The 19548-nt window shown below is 39.1% G+C and overlaps 2 protein-coding genes across 2 annotated transcripts in view; both read right to left on the minus strand.

The window, feature by feature from the left end:
* The window catches only part of ATF6 (activating transcription factor 6), a 311275-nt gene that overhangs the window by 95071 nt on the left and 196656 nt on the right, over positions 1–19548 (minus strand).
* LOC119526429 (proteasome activator complex subunit 3-like) lies at positions 16617–18163 on the minus strand. Its single transcript, XM_037825486.1, has one exon. It carries the CDS (start codon positions 17632–17634, stop codon positions 16894–16896), a length of 741 nt encoding a protein of 246 aa, XP_037681414.1. The 5' UTR covers positions 17635–18163; the 3' UTR covers positions 16617–16893.

Here is a 19548-nt window from a genome sequence, read left to right on the forward strand (position 1 = left end):
CCCTGGGTGTCTGATCCCACGTAGGGGGGAGGGCAGTGATTTCACCTTTCAAGTTGGCTTAGCCAGAGAGAGAGGGCCACATCTGAGCAACAAAGAGGCATTCAGGAGGAGACTCTTAGGCACAAATACAGGGAGGCCTAGCCTCTCCTTTGCAGCAACCGTCTTCCCAAGGGTAAAACTTATGGTAGAGGGCTCAACCCATCAAACCACCAGTCCCCTATGTCTGTGGTCATGTTAGCAACCATGGAGGTGGGGTAGGCGAATACCCCTGCATTCTCCACAGGCTCCTCAAGGGGGCACTACATCTTTTTTTTTTTTTTTTTTACTTTTTTGTATTTTTTCTTTTTTTTTTTTTTTTTTTTTTTTTTAACTTTCCCTTCTTTTTTCAAATCACCTGTATGAAAAAAAAAGTTAAAAAGAAAACAAACATACAATAAAAGAGCATTTCAAAGAGACCATAGCAAGGGAGTAAGAAAAAGACAACTAACCTAAGATAACTGCTTAACTTCCAACATGTTCCTACTTTACCCCAAGAAAGTTACATAATATAGCAACATTTCAGTGAACTTGTTCCTACTACAACCATCAGAAATTAACAGACCATAGTCATTTCTGGGCATCCCCAGAACGTTAAATAGCTTATCTGTTCTTCCTGGATTATTGTTCCCCCTTCCTTAATTGCTCTCTACTGCTAGTTCCCCTACATTCTACATTATAAACCATTTGTTTTACATTTTTCAAAGTTCACATTAGTGGTAGCATATAATATTTCTCTTTTTGTGCCTGGCTTATTTCGCTCAGCATTATGTCTTCAAGGTTCATCCATGTTGTCATATGTTTCACCAGATCGTTCCTTCTTACTGCCGCGTAGTATTCCATCGTGTGTATATACCACATTTTATTTATCCACTCATCTGTTGAAGGACATTTGGGTTGTTTCCATCTCTTGGCAATTGTGAATAATGCTGCTATGAACATTGGCGTGCAGATATCTGTTCGTGTCACTGCTTTCCGATCTTCCGGGTATATACCGAGGAGTGCAATCGCTGGATCGAATGGTAGCTCTATATCTAGTTTTCTAAGGAACTGCCAGACTGACTTCCAGAGTGGCTGAACCATTATACAGTCCCACCAACAATGAATAAGAGTTCCAATTTCTCCACATCCCCTCCAGCATTTGTAGTTTCCTGTTTGTTTAATGGCAGCCATTCTAACCGGTGTTAGATGGTATCTCATTGTGGTCTTAATTTGCATCTCTCTAATAGCTAGTGAAGCTGAACATTTTTTCATGTGTTTCTTGGTCATTTGTATTTCCTCTTCAGAGAACTGTCTTTTCATATCTTTTGCCCATTTTATAATTGGGCTGTCTGTACTATTGTCATTGAGTTGTAAGATTTCTTTGTATATGCAAGATATCAGTCTTTTGTCAGATACATGGTTTCCAAAAATTTTTTCCCATTGAGTTGGCTGCCTCTTTACCTTTTTGAGAAATTCCTTTGAGGTGCAGAAACTTCTAAGCTTGAGGAGTTCCCATTTATCTATTTTCTCTTTTGTTGCTTGTGCTTTGGGTGTAAAGTCTAGGAAGTGGCCTCCTAATACAAGGTCTTGAAGATGTTTTCCTACATTATCTTCTAGGAGTTTTATGGTACTTTCTTTTATATTGAGATCTTTGGTCCATTTTGAGTTAATTTTTGTGTAGGGGGTGAGGTAGGGGTCCTCTTTCATTCTTTTGGATATGGATATCCAACTCTCCCAGCCCCATTTGTTGAAAAGACCATTATGGCTCAGTTCGGTGACTTTGGGGGCCTTATCAAAGATCAGTCGGCCATAGATCTGAGGGTCTATCTCTGAATTCTCAATTCGATTCCATTGATCTATATGTCTATCTTTGTGCCAGTACCATGCTGTCTTGGCAACTGTGGCTTTATAATAAGCTTCAAAGTCAGGGAGTGTAAGTCCTCCCACTTCGTTTTTCTTTTTTAGAGTGTCTTTAGCAATTCGAGGCATCTTCCCTTTCCAAATAAATTTGATAACTAGCTTTTCCAAGTCTGCAAAGTAGGTTGTTGGAATTTTGATTGGGATTGCATTGAATCTGTAGATGAGTTTGGGTAGAATTGACATCTTAATGACATTTAGCCTTCCTATCCATGAACATGGAATATTTTTCCATCTTTTAAGGTCCCCTTCTATTTCTTTTAGTAGAGTTATGTAGTTTTCTTTGTATAGGTCTTTTACATCTTTGGTTAAGTTGATTCCTAGGTACTTGATTTTTTTAGTTGCTATTGAAAATGGTATCTTTTTCTTGAGTGTCTCTTCAGTTTGTTCATTTCTAGCATATAGAAACATTACTGACTTATGTGCATTAATCTTGTATCCCGCTACTTTGCTAAATTTGTTTATTAGCTCTAGTAGGTGTATCGTTGATTTCTCAGGGTTTTCTAGATATAAGATCATATCATCTGCAAACAATGACAGTTTTACTTCTTCTTTTCCAATTTGGATGCCTTTTATTTCTTTGTCTTGCCGGATTGCCCTGGCTAGCACTTCCAGCACAATGTTGAATAACAGTGGTGACAGCGGGCATCCTTGTCTTGTTCCTGATCTTAGAGGGAAGGCTTTCAGTCTCTCACCATTGAGTACTATGCTGGCTGTGGGTTTTTCATATATGCTCTTTATCATGTTGAGGAAGTTTCCTTCAATTCCTACCTTTTGAAGTGTTTTTATCAAAAAGGGATGTTGGATTTTGTCAAATGCTTTTTCAGCATCTATTGAGATGATCAATTGATTTTTCCCTTTCGAGTTTTTAATGTGTTGTAATACATTGATTGTTTTTCTGATGTTGAACCATCCTTGCATGCCTGGAATGAACCCCACTTGGTCATGGTGTATGATTTTTTTAATGTGTCTTTGGATTCGATTTGCAAGTATTTTGTTGAGGATTTTTGCATCTATATTCATTAGGGAGATTGGCCGGTAGTTTTCCTTTTTTGTAGCATCTTTGCCTGGTTTTGGTATTAGATTGATGTTAGCTTCATAAAATGAGTTAGGTAGTGTTCCATTTTTTTCAATGTTTTGAAAGAGTTTGAGTAAGATTGGTGTCAGTTCTTTCTGGAAAGTTTGGTAGAATTCCCCTGTGAAGCCATCTGGCCCTGGGCATTTATTTGTGGGAAGATTTTTGATGACTGATTGGATCTCTTTGCTTGTGATGGGTTGGTTGAGGTCTTCTATTTCTTCTCTGGTCAGTCTAGGTTGTTCATATGTTTCCAGGAAATTGTCCATTTCTTCTACATTATCCAGTTTGTTGCCATACAGTTGTTCATAATATCCTCTTATAATTTTTTTAATTTCTTCAGGATCTGCAGTTATGTCACCTTTTTCATTCATTATTTTGTTTATATGGGTCTTCTCTCTTTTTGATTTTGTCAGTCTAGCTAGGGGCTTGTCAATCTTGTTGATCTTCTCAAAGAACCAACTTTTGGTGATATTTATCCTTTCTATTGTTTTTTTGTTCTCTATGTCATTTATTTCTGCTTTAATCCTTGTTATTTCTTTTCTTCTACTTGGTTTAGGATTGGTTTGCTGTTCATTTTCTAGCTTCTTCAGTTGATCCATTAGTTCTTTGATTTTGGCTCTTTCTTCCTTTTTAATATATGCGTTTAGTGCTATAAATTTCCCCCTTAGCACTGCTTTTGCTGCATCCCATAGGTTTTGGTATGTTGTGTTCTCATTTTCATTCGTCTCTATATATTTAGCAATTTCTCTTGCTATTTCTTCTTTAACCCACTGATTGTTTAGGAGTGTGTTGTTTAACCTCCAGGTATTTGTGAATTTTCTAAGTCTCTGATGGTTATTGACTTCTAATTGTATTCCATTGTGGTCAGAGAATGTGCTTTGAATAATTTCAATCTTTTTAAATTTATTGAGGCTTGTTTTATGTCCCAGCATATGATCTATTCTGGAGAAAGTTCCGTGAGCACTAGAAAAGTATGTGTATCCTGGTGATTTGGGATGTAATGTCCTGTAGATGTCTGTTAAATCTAATTCATTTATCAGATTGTTTAGGTTTTCAATTTCCTTATTGGTCTTCTGTCTGGTTGATCTATCTATAGGAGAGAGTGATGTGTTGAAGTCTCCCACAATTATTGTGGAAACATCAATTGCTTCCTTTAGTTTTGCCAATGTTTCTCTCATGTATTTTGTGGCACCTTGATTGGGTGCATAGACATTTACGATTGTTATTTCTTCTTGCTGAATTGCCCCTTTTATTAGTATGTAGTGGCCTTCTTTGTCTCTCAAAACATCCCTGCATTTGAAGTCTATTTTATCAGAGATTAATATTGCTACACCTGCTTTCTTTTGGCTGTAGCTTGCATGAAATATTTTTTTCCATCCTTTCACTTTCAATTTCTTTGTGTCCCTGTGTCTAAGATGAGTCTCTTGTATGCAACATATTGATGGTTCATTTTTTTTGATCCATTCTGCGAATCTATATCTTTTAATTGGGGAGTTTAATCCATTTACATTCAACGTTAAAACCGTGAAGGCATTTCTTGAATCGGCCATCTTATCCTTTGGATTATGTTTGCCATATTTTTCCCCTCTCTCTATTAATATCCTTTATTGTACCCATACCGAATCTCTTTAGTACTGAACCTTTCTCCAAGTCTCTCTGTCCTGTCTTTGTTTCTCTGTCTGTAGGGCTCCCTTTAGTATCTCCAGTAGGGCCGGTCTCTTGTTAGCAAATTCTCTCAGCATTTCTTTGTCTGTGAAAAATTTAAGCTCTCCCTCAAATTTGAAGGAGAGCTTTGCTGGATAAAGTATTCTTGGCTGGAAATTCCTCTCTCTCAGAATTTTAAATATATCGTGCCATTGCCTTCTCGCCTCCATGGTGGCTGCTGAGTAGTCACTACTTAGTCTTATGCTGTTTCCTTTGTATGTGGTGAATTGCTTTTCTCTTGCTGCTTTCAGAACTTGCTCCTTCTCTTCTATGTTTGACAGTGTGATCAGTATATGTCTCGGAGTGGGTTTTTTTGGATTTATTCTATTTGGAGTTCGCTGAGCATTTATGATTTGTGTATTTATGTTGTTTAGAAGATTTGGGAAGTTTTCCCCAACAATTTCTTTGAATACTCTTCCTAGACCTTTACCCTTTTCTTCCCCTTCTGGGACACCAATGAGTCTTATATTCGGACGCTTCATATTATCTATCATATCCCTGAGGTCCATTTCGAGTTTTTCAATTTTTTTCCCCATTCTTTCTTTTATGCTTTCATTTTCCATTCTGTCATCTTCCAGGTCACTGATTCGTTGTTCAACTTCCTCTAGTCTTGTACTATGAGTGTCCAGAATCTTTTTAATTTGGTCAACAGTTTCTTTAATTTCCATAAGATCATCCATTTTTTTATTTAGTCTTGCAATGTCTTCTTTATGCTCTTCTAGGGTCTTCTTGATTTCCTTCATATCCCGTACTAGGGTCTCATTGTTCATCTTTAGTTCTTTGAGTAGCTGCTCTAGGTGTGTCTCTTCTGGTCTTTTGATTTGGGTGCTTGGGCTTGGGTTATCCATATCGTCTGGTTTTTTCATATGCTTTATAATTTTCTGTTGTTTTTGGCCTCGTGGCATTTGCTGTCCTTGATAGGGTTCTTTTAGGGTTTGTAGACCAGTTGAAGTCCTTATCTCTAATTTATCAGATCTACAGCTTCGTGGAGTACACTTTCTCTAACTAACCAGCAGGTGGCGTCCACGAGCCACCTGTTCTCCACAAGCCAGATCTCCCCTGCTTAGCCTTTTTGGTGAGTGGGGGAGTGAGTCTTGTGGGGCCCAATTGGTGTCCCAAGCTTGCGTGTGTAGTTGGTGTTGCCTGCCCTGTATGTGGGGCGTGTTTCTGGGCAGTCGGGGAGGGGGGGTGGCCCCTAACAATCAAATCTCCCTGATGATCCTAGAGTTTTAAAGCTACTGCAATAGTCTAATCCTTCAGTTCAGTCCTGCCACAGTTTGTCTCTGCCACTGACCCACAAGTCTTTGGTATTGGCGTATGGCTCCTGAGACTTGCAAGTGGGCCCCTCTTCCAGGCTGTGCACCCCGGGTCCTCTGTTGAGGGATGACTGTGCTATGTCACAGGTGAGTGCCGTCCCCCCAGGGCAGTTCTGGGCTGCTGGGCTGTGTTGGGAGGCTCCCAGTCTGCTCAAATGATGGCTGAATGGGGCTCTGTTAATTCACACTGCTCCCCCTTCCCAGCTCTGGGACATTCAGCTGAGGTTGCAGGGAAGGCTAATGTCCACGCCCAGTTTTGTGGTGTGTGCCTGTTATTTGAAGCACTTCCGTCACACTGGGTTGTCTGGGGCAGCTCTGGGCTATGGGGCTGGCGATGGGCAGGAGTGTTTCCTGTCCACCAGGATGGTGGCTGTGAGCGGACACCCCCCTTTTCTTGGGAAGTTGTGTTGTTTAGTGAATTTTCTCAGCCACTGGATTATTGCCTTTTGTCTCAGAGCTCTCTTATTTCTGCTCTTGACTCTTGACTTGACGTGCCCAAATTTCAATTCTTTGAAGCTTTCTGTATTGAGCTTCTTAGAGTAATTGTTTTAGAAAAAGCAAAAAGGATTTAAAAAAAAAAAAAAAAAAACGGCCCTCCTCAGAGATCTAATGGGTTATTGAAATGCTAATAGACAAAGCAACCAGGGCCATTAAGGAAAGGTGCCCTGGGCAGAGAGATCAGCCTTGCTTCGGGATTTGCATATGCGCCTCAAGGCCTGATCTCCGCCCTTCCCCTTTCTGTGTTCACCAGAACTCCAAAAATCCTCTGCTTTTACTTTGGAGCTTCTCGTGTTGTTTTCCTTCTATGCCCGTCTCCTCTCTGCTGGGCTGGCTGCTCTCAGAGTCTCTGGTGTCTGGCCTCAGTCTATCTATGGTTGGAGTTTGAATCAGTAGAATGAGTTTCCGATGAGAGCAGCCACTGCAATTCTCCCTTCTCCTTCCTGGAGCTGACAGCCCCTCCTCCCCCGGGACTGAGCCTGGCAGGGAGGGGCGCGGGTCCCCTGGCCGCAAAAACTTACAGATTTCGCTGATCTCAGCAGTTCCACGTTTTCATGAGTGTTGTATGAAGTATGCCCAAAGACAGATTGCTCTGTGGTGTCCAGTCCACGCAGTTCCTGGCTTTTTACCTACTTTCCTGGAGGAGTAACTAAAACATACAGCTCACCAGTCTGCCATCTTGCCCCCCCTTATATACTCTTAAACACCAGAAGTACATTATTCTTTCCTCCAGATAAAAACACTGGGTAAGGAGAAGGGCAAGGAGAAAGGGGGAGGGAAGGGAGTAGGAGAGAGGAGAAAGAAAGAACACTTGATCTTCTGTCCTTGGTGGAAACAGGACCCAGTTTTGCAAATCAAAAACTTTAAATATGGATGGAGATCCAAGATGGCTGATTAGGGAGAGGTTAGACTCACTTTTCTCCCAGAAAAGCAACTAGGGATCAGGCAGAAACTATCTGCAACAATGGATCTGGGGCTCTGGAGATCTAGGGGAGTGCTCTGCAGAACCCAGGAAAGTGTGGGACGTGGAGAAGAAGTTGCGTTGAGAGATGGCGAGTAAACCCCCTCAGCCATGGCTCTTGGTGCCCATCCCCCACTCCCAGGGCAGAAGGCAGCAGGTTCTCCAGTCTCTTGCAGGCAGGCAGCCCAAGACTGAAAGGGCAATGGAGGTCCACTTTCCCAAGAAGAGAGCAGGACATGATCTAGCACTGTGCCAGCATTTGGCCAGCAAATTTGGATTGCTGAGACCACTGGGGGGTTCAACCCCCTCTACTTTCCATGCCATTGTCTAGTGCCAATAGCTAAAAATAGACTGTCCTCTGAGGGCTGAGGGGAAAAAGTTGCTGAGAAATGTCATCTGCTGGTAGGTGAGGACAGTGCATCCTTGGGGATCAGAATTAAAGGCTTTTAGGTATCTTTACCTGATCTTCTCCCTGGGGTCCTGTGGAACTGGTGTGTACCCCTTCATAGGTTCCTGGCCCAGTCCTGGTTGGATAATACTGATGAGCGAAGTGTCAAAGAAGAGCATTAACACAAATACAATCAACAACAAAAGCTTTAACAACTGAGAGAATTCAACCTTCAGAGTAAACTCACCAAGATAATCTGATGCCCAGACATCAGCAAAAAATAATAAGCCATATTAAGAAACTAGGAAGATAAAGCCCAGTCAAAGGAGCAAAACAAAAAGTCAGAGGAGATACAGAATCTGAAACAACTAATCAAAGATATTCAAACAAACCTAAATACATTCAATGGGATGGCTAAAGAGATAAAGAATACTGAGAAGACACTGGATGAACATATAGAAGAATTTGAAAGCACGCAAAGAAAAGTAACAGAGCTTACGGGAATGAAAGGCATACAACAGCAGATTTGAACAGGCAGAAAAAATGACCAGCAAGCTAGAAGACAGCATCCAAATTCAAACAGACAAAAGAACACATAGAGAAAAGAAACAAAAAAAATTGAGCAAGGTCCCTGGGAACTCATCAACAACATGAAGCACACAAACATTTGAGTTTTGGGTATCCCAGAAGGAAAAGAGAAGGGAAAGAGGTCAGAAGGAATACTTGAGAGGAAATAATGGCCAAGAACTTCCCAAATCTTATTAAAGGAATTGATATCCAGGTCTAATAAGTGCAACAGACTCCAAACCAACTAAATCCAAATAGACCTACTCCAAGACACACACTGACCAGAATGTAAAGTGACAAAGATAAAAGAGAAAATTCTGAAAGCAGCAAGAGAAAAGCAATTCATTACATACAAGGGATGCATGCCTGGTAAAACTAAGCACCTATTTCTCATTAGAAACCATGGTGGTGAGGAGGCAGTGCTATGATATACTTGAGATTCTGAAAGAGAAAAATTGTCTGCCAAGAATTCTGTATCTGGCAAAACTGTCCTTCAAAAATGAGAGAGAGTTTAAGTTATCCACAGATAAGCATAAGCTGAGAGATTTCATTAACAAGAGAACTGCCCTACAAGAAATAAAAAAGGGAGTCCTGCGAGCTGAAAGGAAGAGACAGGAGCAAGATACTTGGAGGAGAGTGTAGAAATGAAGATTACCAGTAAAAGTAACTAACAGGGTAAAGAGAGAGACAAAAATAAGACGTGACATATTAAAAAACAAAGACAAAATGGTTGAAGTAAGTACAGCCTTTATAGTAATAATATTGAATAATAATAGGTTAAATTCCCCAAACAAAAGACACAGACTGGCATAATGGATAAAAAAAAGTATAAGCCATCTTTATGCTGTCTACAAGAGACTCATCTCAGACCTAAGGATATGTGACAGTTTGAATGTATTGTGTCCCCCAAACGCCATTCTCTTTGATGTAGTCTTGTGGGGCAGATGTTTTGGTGCTAATCAGATTTGCTTGGAATGAGCCCCACCCAGCTGTGGGTGATGACTCTGATGAGATATTCCCATGAAGGCATGGCCCCACCCATTCAGGGTGGGCCTTGATCAGTGGAGCCATATAAATGAGCTGACTCAAAGAGAAGGGACTCAGTGCAGCTGTGAGTGACATTTTGAAGAGGAACAAGCTTGCTAGAGAGGAACATTCTGGGAGAAAGCCATTTTGAAACCAGAACTTTGGAGCAGACGCCAGCCACGTGCCTTCCCAGCTAACAGAGGTTTTCCGGACGCCATTGGCCATCCTCCAGTGAAGGTACCTGATTACTGATGTGCTACCTTGGACACTTTATGGCCTTAAGACTGTAACTGTGTAGCCAAATAAACCCCTTTTTATAAAAGTCAATCCATCTCTGGTGTTTTGCATTCTGCAGCATTAGCAAACTAGAACAGAATACAAACAGGTTGAAAGTGAAAGGCTGGAAAAAGATATTCCACACAAACAGTATCCCAAAAAAAGCTGGTATAGCTATACTAATTTCAGACAAAATAGACTTTAAATGCAAAGAAGGGCATTATATATTATTAAAAGGGACAATCCACCAAGAATAGCAATCAAAAATATATAGGCATATAACCAGACCCTAAAAGACCTGAGGCAAACACTAGCACAACTGAAGGGAGAAATAGATGCAATTACAGTAACAGATGGAGACTTTCCAGTACACCACTCATATTGATAGGCAGAATATCTAAACAGAGGATCAATAAGGAAATTTATAGCCCTATATGCCTACATTACATAAATGAATACATAAATGAACTAGACCTAACAGACATATAGAGAACACTGCACCCCAAGACAGCAGGATATACATTCTTCTCAAGTGCTCAGGGATCATTCTCTAGGATAGATCACAAGTTGGATCACAAAACAGATTGTATAAATAAAAGAAGACTGAAATTATACAAAGCCCTTTCTCTGATCACAACAGAATGAACTGCAGGTGGAGAACTGGAAAATGCACAAATTTATGGAGGTTAAACAACACACTCTTAATCAATGGGACAAAGAAGAAATTGCTAGAGAAATCAGTAAATATCTTGAGATGAATGAAAATGAGAACATAGCCTATCAAAACTTATGGGATGCAGCAAAGGCAGTGTTGAAAGGGAAATTTATAACCCTACATGCCTACATTAAAAAGGAAGAAAAGAGCTAAAATCAGAGACCTAACTACACATCTGGAGGAACTATAATAAGAACAGTAAACTAATCCTAAAGCAAGCACAAAGAAATAACAAAAATTAAAGCAGAAATAATTGAGAACAACAACAAAAAAGACAATAGAAAAAAATCAACAAAATTAAAGGTTGGTCCTTTGAGAAGTTCAACAAAATTGACAAGCTCTTAGCTAGACTGACAAAAAAAAAAAAGAGAGAAGATGCAAATAAAATCAGAAATGAGGAGGCAGACATTATTATTGATCCCACAGTAATAAAAGAGACTGTAAGAGGATACTATAAACAACCATACACCAACAAACTAGATGAAATGGACAATTTTCTAGCAACACACAAACAACCCACACTGACTCCAGAAGAAATAGAAGATCTCAACAAATCAATCACAAGTAAGGAGATTGAAAGAGTCATCCAAAACCTCTCAACAAAGAAAAGCCCAGGACCAGATGGCTTCACAGGTGAATTCTACCAATCATTCCAAGAATTAATACCAATCTTGCCCAAATTTTTCCAGAAAATTGAAGAGGATGGAATGTTACTTAACTCATGCATGAAGCCAACATCATTGTAACACCAAAAACAGATAAAGATACTACAAGAAAGGAAAATTACAGACCAATTTCTCTACTAAAAATAGATGCAAAAATCCTCAACAAAATACTTGCAAATCAAATCCAACTGCACACTAAGAAAGTTATACCCCATGATCAAGTGGGTTTTATCTCAGGTATGCAAAGGTTATTAACAGAAGAAAATCATCAATGTAATATATTGCATTTAACAAATCAAAGGAAAAGAACTGCATGATATACTCGATTGATGCAGAAAAGGCATTTGACAAAATCCAGCATCCCTTCTTCATAAAAACTCATCAAAAGATTAGAAGGAAACTTTCACATGATAAAGGGCACATATGAAAAACCCACAGCTAATATCACACTCAATGTTGAAAGTCTGAAAGCTTTCCCATTGAGGTCAGGGACAAGACAAAGGATGTCCACTGTGACCGCTGTTATTCAACATTGTACTGGAAGTTGTAGCTAGAGCAGTTGGGCAAGAAAAAGAAATAAAAAGGAATCCAAATTAGAAAGAAAGAAGTAAAACTTTCACTATTTGCAGATGATATGACCCTATACCTAGAAAGTCCTGAAAAATCTACAACAAAGATACTATAGCTAATAAATTAGTTCAGTGAAGTGGGGGGATACATGATTAACATGCAAAAACCAGTAGTGTTTCTATACTCTAGTAATGAGCAATCTGAGGAGGAAATCAGGAAAAAAATTCCATTTACAATAGCAACTAAAAGAATAAAATACCTAGAAATAAACTTAATCAAGGATGTAAAGGACCCATATTCAGAAAACTACAAAGCATTGCTAAAAGAACCCAAATACCTAAATAAATGGAAGGGCATTCTGTATTCGTGGACTGAAAAACTAAATATTAAGATGTCAATTCTATCCAAAGTGATTTACAGATACAACACAATATCAATCAAAATTCCAACAGCCTACTTTGTAGAATTGGAAAATCCAAGTCACAAAATTATTTGGAAGAGTAAGGGGCCCTGAACAGCCAAAAAAAATCTTGAAAAAGAAAAATGACGTTGGAAGACTCTCACTTCCTAACTTTGAAGCATATTACAAAGCTACAGTGATAAAAACAGCATGGTATTGGCATAAAGATAGATATATTGGCCGATGGAATAAAATTGAGAATTCAGAAATAGACCCTCACATCTACGGGTCAACTGATTTTTGACAAGGGTGCCAAGCCCACCCAGCTGGGATAGAGCAGTCACTTCAACAAATGGTACTGGGAGAAATGGATATTCATGTCCAAAAGAATGATACACATTGGCAGTCTAGTTTTCTAAAGCAGAGAACAGGGGTGGTCCAGCACCTGTTTCTGTAACTGACTGGGTCCTTTGTTTTTCCAAAAAAGACGAGTAAATAAAAAATGTCTTGATGTCAATGTACAATAGCATTTTTCAGAAATGTTTAAACCTTGAAAGAGGAAATAGTATCCCCTGCTACTCAAACCAAGTCATGTAAGCAAGAACAACTCATTCAATCAGTACAAGATAACTGACTGCAAATAATTTTTGTACATATTTTATAGAGGTAATTAAAATGTTTTTTTTTTGGGGGGGGAAGGGGTAAGCATTAAATAACAAAACAATCACAGATACATTGTTAAAGCCATCATGGAGTCCTAACTCAAAAGCTAAGTAAAATCCTAACATAAGTACCTAGACATTCTCACAGTCATATTGGCATATGTTCTCCCGGCCACCAGATCTCTATTTTCCACACACTAGTCAAAATCTCTGCCTTAAACAATATATTTCTTACATTTAGGGAATAGAGCTTTAAGAATCCTTAGAAGACAGGAAGAATGGGCTTTATCACTATCTGAATCTGGGGATATCAGTCAAATGAAATGGTATTAGATCTGATTTAAATGTTAAGGGCTTAACGTCTACAAAAGTATGCATGTTACGTTGCAATTATGTAAAAATATATATGCATCATTTAAAATGAATGAGGCACACATACATTTCAAAAATTTGGTTAGGATAGTGGATTATAGATGCTTGCTTCTTTTTACTTTTCAGATTTCTGAGTGATTAATAGTCTTTTTGAAATTAAAAAACATTTCTAATTGACCATATAGTTATCTATTACTGGTTGAGACCATTTGATAAAAATTCTATAGAAATATGCAAACTTTATTAAGACAACAAAAACATGTTGCCTTTAACAACCAAAGAATCTATAAACTAACAATTCAGTAATTTTAAATACCTCTAACTTCAAAAGTTTAAGAATAATTTAAAAATTAAGCTCCTTCTCATCATTTATGTATTTAAGAAAGGTATTTCACTTGGTTCTAAAATCCAGTTATTAATTTCGGACTTTCCAATCAAATTTTAGTTAGTAGCTTTCATGAATTACAAAAAGAATTTAAAAACTCAATTATTTAATTCTAAAATGAGTTTTTAAAATCATTTCCTAAAAGCATCAATACACACTCAAACTCAGCTGTCTTTAAAAGGAACAAAAAGGGGACTTAAAGTCTCTAGTATTAATAATAAGCAAATTGTTTATATTTGATACCATGTTTTGACACCTGTTCCTGAAGTAGGTTCATTACCATAAAAGTCTTCCCAATCATTTGGAGAAAAAGAAAAAATCATAAAGGGATTAATTTTGCAGAACAAAGAGACTTTACAAAAGCATTCCAGTTCCAATTTGATATAGTGTTAGAACAGGAAGAAAAATGCAAGAACCGAAAGTCTTCAACGCCAAAGGACATATATGTTTTCTTTACTTAGTAAAAGGCAGGCATGAGTGTTAGAAACAATTCATTTCAATCTGACACAGGCTTTGACAGTTTAAAGTAAAAGGAACAAGCAAAAGATGACAGTAATATTACATTGGGAATAGACATTTAAACTTTAGATGATTAACAATGGTTGAAAACTAAGAAACATTAGGACTTCCCTTACATTGTCCATTACACACTTGTATGCAGTTAGAGGCTTGCCAAACGATATGAACTGAAGTAGGGTTCCTGGCACTCTTCTGAATTAGACATAACACCTTAAAAGGGAAGTAAAGAGAACACTTGAAGGGGAAATGTGAAAAGCAAACAGATGCCTTTCTATTAGGCAATATCTTTTTTTTAAGTTAGATTTGGAAGACCCAGGCTTTTCTGTAGTTACACAAAAAGAATAAACTTGATCAACCTTGGTATTGTTTTTCAGGAGTTTACTTTGAAAATAAAGTTTCATCTAAACTACTTTACATCTAGTTTTCTAATCTATATAGATTACAGTAGATAAATATTCATATCCATTTCAGTAAGAACAGGCTCAAGTATGAGGTGCAATATTCTAGATATAACTACAGATAAGATTAAAAAAACAAAGGTAATTGAAACAGAATTTTATGTCTCAAATTAATTCACCATAACCACAGAGAAATGTATTCTTTTTGCTCTTTCAGATAAATCAGATGAGGAAAATAAAAGGCAAAAGAAATGCCAGGAATCATTAGGCACTCCCTGGTCAGACACTAACACCATATCAGAAAACCTTCCACCTTGGGGTGGGGGTGAGGGTGGGGGACGACCCAACAAAAATACAGCATGGTTCAAACTCAGAAATATTTCTTTTTTAAAAATATGCAAAACCATCTCTTCTTTACATTTTAAATGATTCCTGCTCTTAACAGGAAATGTTTTTACAACAGCTTTTAAAGTCTGTACAATAAAGGTTGTGCTGATTTTCACCCTTAGCAGCCTGAACAAGTTGAAGAGAAACTCCAAAAGAAAAAGTCTCATTCAAAGTGATTCTACTCATTAAATGGAGAAATGAGAGAAGTAGGGGAGGGAGATTAGGGTCAGTTAAAAGAAAACAGATAAAACTAATAATATTATGACCCAATATTATGACCCTGTCTACACCAGATCTGAAGGTAATTTCATTTGTAGCAAGGCTTATCTTGTTCTTTGCCTATGGAATATTGCAAAAAAGGAAAAGGTGGAATCACAAATAAGTTTTAATAACAGATACTATACCCTCTTACATGCTCAGCTAGTTATAGAGAGGGCTATGTGAAAAAATTTTTTCAATTCTAATTCCCTCACAAAAAAATAAGTTTACTTCTAATAATTTTCCCCCAGGAAACTCATTTGAGAAATAATTTATTACAATGCAAATATTACTATAAAATATAGTAAATTAAATACATTAAAAGGCTAAAATCATACCTTATGTATATAGTCTCAAAATATGAGGATTCAGGAAAAAGCCCAGTTAGTTGGATAGGAAAAGAAAGGCTAAGCTATTAATTGTGAACAGAAATACTCTCATTCCTATATATAAAAGGACAGTAAATAGTTAACTCTTACTTCCCTTTTTTCCAAATTTGTATTATATAACTTCCCCAGGTGTTTTTGAGTGATAAATAGACTTAATTAATACTAATACTAATACTGAACAAAGGTCTTTGTTTCAGGTCAGCTAGCTAAAGGATCGCAATGAAATTCTGAACAAAAACCATTATGGAAAAAGGACTGATAACATCACAAGCAAGAAATTCTCCCTGATGCATGAAAGGAATCATGGTGCAGTTAATTTGCCTTACCTGCAAATGAAGGCCTACAAATCTGGAAATGCTGAACTTCAGAAATGCCACCAGTATAAATCACTTGAGAAGACAATGGTTTCCCCTCAATGAGGCAGCAAAAGCAGTTATGGAGGGGAACCAAAGTCACTTTTTAGGGCCTTTAGATTTAAAGAGTGACCCATATAATGTGAAAGGAAGCTTTATAATTAGGGCATAAGAAATATCTTCAGAGATAAATGGGAAGGGAGATGAAATCAACTGAGAGAAAAAAAGTAAATGTGATATAAAGCTTGAAGGATTTAGCAGGGTCTTATGAGATAAATGAGTACCCAGAAAAATACTAAACTGTGTGTAAAAGGAAACTGGAAGACGCAAAGACTGGTATACTGTTGTGCAAGGAAGCTGTTTTCATAGATTCCTCTTTATTCGAAGGGAGGTGTGGCTGTCCTCCCTTAGATAATTAAGATCTATTCCTCTTTTTATGTTCATTTGCTTGCACATAAGTTGAAAAATGTCAAGGGTACGAGTCCAACTGAGAAGAGAAACCCTATACATCTGAAAATTAAAGTTCAGATAAGCACACTTAGGCAATCATAAAATGTTATAACCAAGTTTTATTTCAATCTGCTAAATTTGAGGCATACAATGACCTAAACACATCTCTTTAAACTCCTTTCCTTGCAAAAAACAAATGAAGGTGGAAAAGTAGCATTTCTGACGTTTGAACAAAGTAACATAGAGCAGAACCTTAGGAAAAGCTTCATTTAACTTTCTTTCAAACTTTAGTTTTTTAAAATAATCCTTGAAACCATTCAATGTCACCAATGCCATAATAAAGAAACCTTGGCCAACATTCATCTACAAAGCTGCTTTAAAAAATGGCAGTCGTTTCTCTTTGGCCAATTTTACCACTTTCTATTCTCCCCTCCAAAGGAAAATCAAATCAAAATTAAGCCAAAGAGGATTCAGTATGAGGATAAGCTGTATGACATTCAAGCTAAACAGTAACGCACATTTCCAGTCGTTTCATCACCTGTAGAGTCATTAATAACCAGCCTTCTAGATGCCTAATCAGCTCGGCCAACTCCTGAAGGAAAGTGGGGTGGAGAAAGGTCCTCAGTATAGGTTGTCGGTATTGGTGCTCCGAGGCGTCTTGATCTTCTCTATGTTTTTGAGGATTACATCATGCAAAGTGGCATACTGGTTCCGTACATGGAGCAGGATCTGGCGCACACTCAGGTATTCGTTTTCGTCGACCTCTGCTACAGTGCGGCGATAATCTTCCACCTGGGGGTACTTCACTATCTTGGATACCAACTTGGCCCGAGTGTTGTAGTAGGTGGAGAAGCGGCGCAGATAGGAGGCCGCGGTACTCTCCACCGTCCACAGCTGGTCCACGGTGTCTTCCTGGATAGACACTCCGAAGTTGTTGCCGTCCTCCACCTTCGGGATAAGCAGTTGCACCCACATCCGCACCGTGTTGCATTTCTCTCTGAGCAGCTCGATCTCAGGTTTCACCCTCTCAATCAGCTCCACCAGATGCTGGTTGCTCCGCAGAAGCTGTCCCTCGCCGCCCGGCAGTGGTGGTACCTTGGCCGAGGACTGGGTTTGCAGAGGCGGCGGATCCCGGTTGGGCCCATCCCCTGCGGTGTCTGGGGCGGCGGGGAGCTCCGGAGCTGGCACCGAACGGATTCTGGACAGGTCTTGCAGGCGGAGCTCCTGGACCCGGCTATCCAGCTCTGAAAGCTTCTGGGGGAAGAAGGTGGACACCAGATCCTCGGCCTCCTGGGCGATGCGGGCCCGAAAAGAATCTACTTTCCCCTGCACGTCCTGCTCTAGCTTCAGCGGGGAAGCCATGGCCTCCAGGGTCGTCGAGCGTTGGGGCGGCACGACCGGGGTTTCTCCCTTCTTGGCAGGTTGGGCTTTGGCCTCCACCGTCACCTCCAACTCCCAACAGACCACGCCCTCTCACGCCGGAAATGACGTCCGGGAGGTCCCGGAGGACCCCGCAGCGGAAGAGGGAGCTACACGTCAGGCGACGCCCTTAGGCCGCAGGCCGGCCGACCTGTCAAGACTGTGAGTGACGGTCAGAGGCCCTGGTTGCTACAGGATCTAGGACGTCTCACGAGACACCCGGCCGGGTCTAGTTCCCAGGACCGCCCACCCCATCGACCCTCCGAGTAGCGGGAGCCTGAGCACGAAGACAGTTACAGAGAACTTCGTTAAACTTAATCATTGTGAAGACTGGGCGGTGACAAGTAGGTGTACTCTCCCCAGGAAATGAGCCATATCCATAATCCCTGAATCCAGAACACATAATCTCTCTCTCTCTTTCTTTTAAACAGTTTTATTCACACACCATACAGTCCATCCAAACTGTGCAGTCACTGGCTCTTGGTATAATCACAGAGTTGTGCATTCACCACCACAATCAATTTGAGAACATTCTCATTGCTCCAAAAAGAAAAACCCCATGCCTCTTATATTATTACTCCCTATTATTGACACTTAGCAGTGGTATGGCACTTTTGTTACAATTAAAATATTAAAATACTACTGTTTACTATAGTCTATAGTTTGCGTTTGTATTTTTCCCCATATACCACCTTATTAACACCTTGTAATAGTGACATACATTTATTCTAGTTCATGGAAGAGCATTCTTATATTTGTACTATTAACCACAGTCATCATCCACAACTGGGTTCACTGTGTCACAGAGTCCCATGTTTCACCCTCTGGCTTTCCTTCTAGTGGCGTACTCAACCCTAAACTTCCCCTTTCAACCACAATCACACCCATAATTCAGTGCTATTAATTACACTCACAATAATGTGCTATCATCACCTTTATCCATTCCCAAACTTAAAAAATCAGCGTTACTAAAAACTGCACAAATTAAGCATTAGCTCCCCATTCTCTACCCTCATTCCTGGTAACCTATACTCTTGATTTTAACCCCCCTACTTTGCTTATTATAATTAGTTCATATCAGTGAGACCATACAATATTGTCCTTGTGTGTTTGGCTTCTTTCATTCAACATAATGTCCTCACGTGCATCAGGACGTCATTCCTTCTTACAGCTGAATAATGTTCCATCTTATGTATATACCACATTTTGTTTATCCATTCATTGGTTGATAGACACCTGGGTTGTTTCCATCTTTTTGGCAATGTGAATAATGCTGCTATGAACATCGGTGTGCAAATGTCTGTTCGCATCCCTCCTCTTGGTTCTTCTGGGATATACCTAGTAGCAAGATTGCTGGATCATATGGCAATTCTATATTTTGCTTCCTCAGGAACCACCACACTGTCTTCCACAGCAGATACACCATTTTACATTCCCACCAGCAGTGAATGAGTGTTCCTATTTCTCCACATCCACTTCAACACTTGTAGTGTTGAATGGCTTAATAGTGGCCATTCTAGTGTGTGTGAAATGATACCTCACTGTGGTTTTGATTTGCATTTCCCTAATAGCTAGTGATGTTGAGCATCTTTTCACGTGCTTTTTTGGCCATTTGTATTTCCTCTTTGGTGAAGTGTCTATTCCCATCTTTTTGCCCATTTTTAAATTGGGTTGTATTTTTACTGTTGATTTGAAAGATTTCTTTATGTATTCTGAATATTAAACCCTTATCAGAATGTGGTTTCCAAATATTTTTTCCCCATTGAGTAGGCTTACTTTTCACTTTCTTGACAAAGTCCTTTGAAGTGTAAAAGTATTCAGTTTTGATGAGGTCCCATTTATCTATTTTTCTTTCAT

Source organism: Choloepus didactylus, chromosome 2 (assembly GCF_015220235.1).
Source record: "Choloepus didactylus isolate mChoDid1 chromosome 2, mChoDid1.pri, whole genome shotgun sequence".
In the NCBI taxonomy this organism is placed as follows: Eukaryota; Metazoa; Chordata; class Mammalia; order Pilosa; family Megalonychidae; genus Choloepus; species Choloepus didactylus.

Coding starts and splice junctions, on each gene's coding strand:
- LOC119526429 (XM_037825486.1), bottom strand. CDS start 17,634: ATGGCTTCCCCGCTGAAGCTAGAGCAGGACGTGCAGGGGAAAGTAGAT.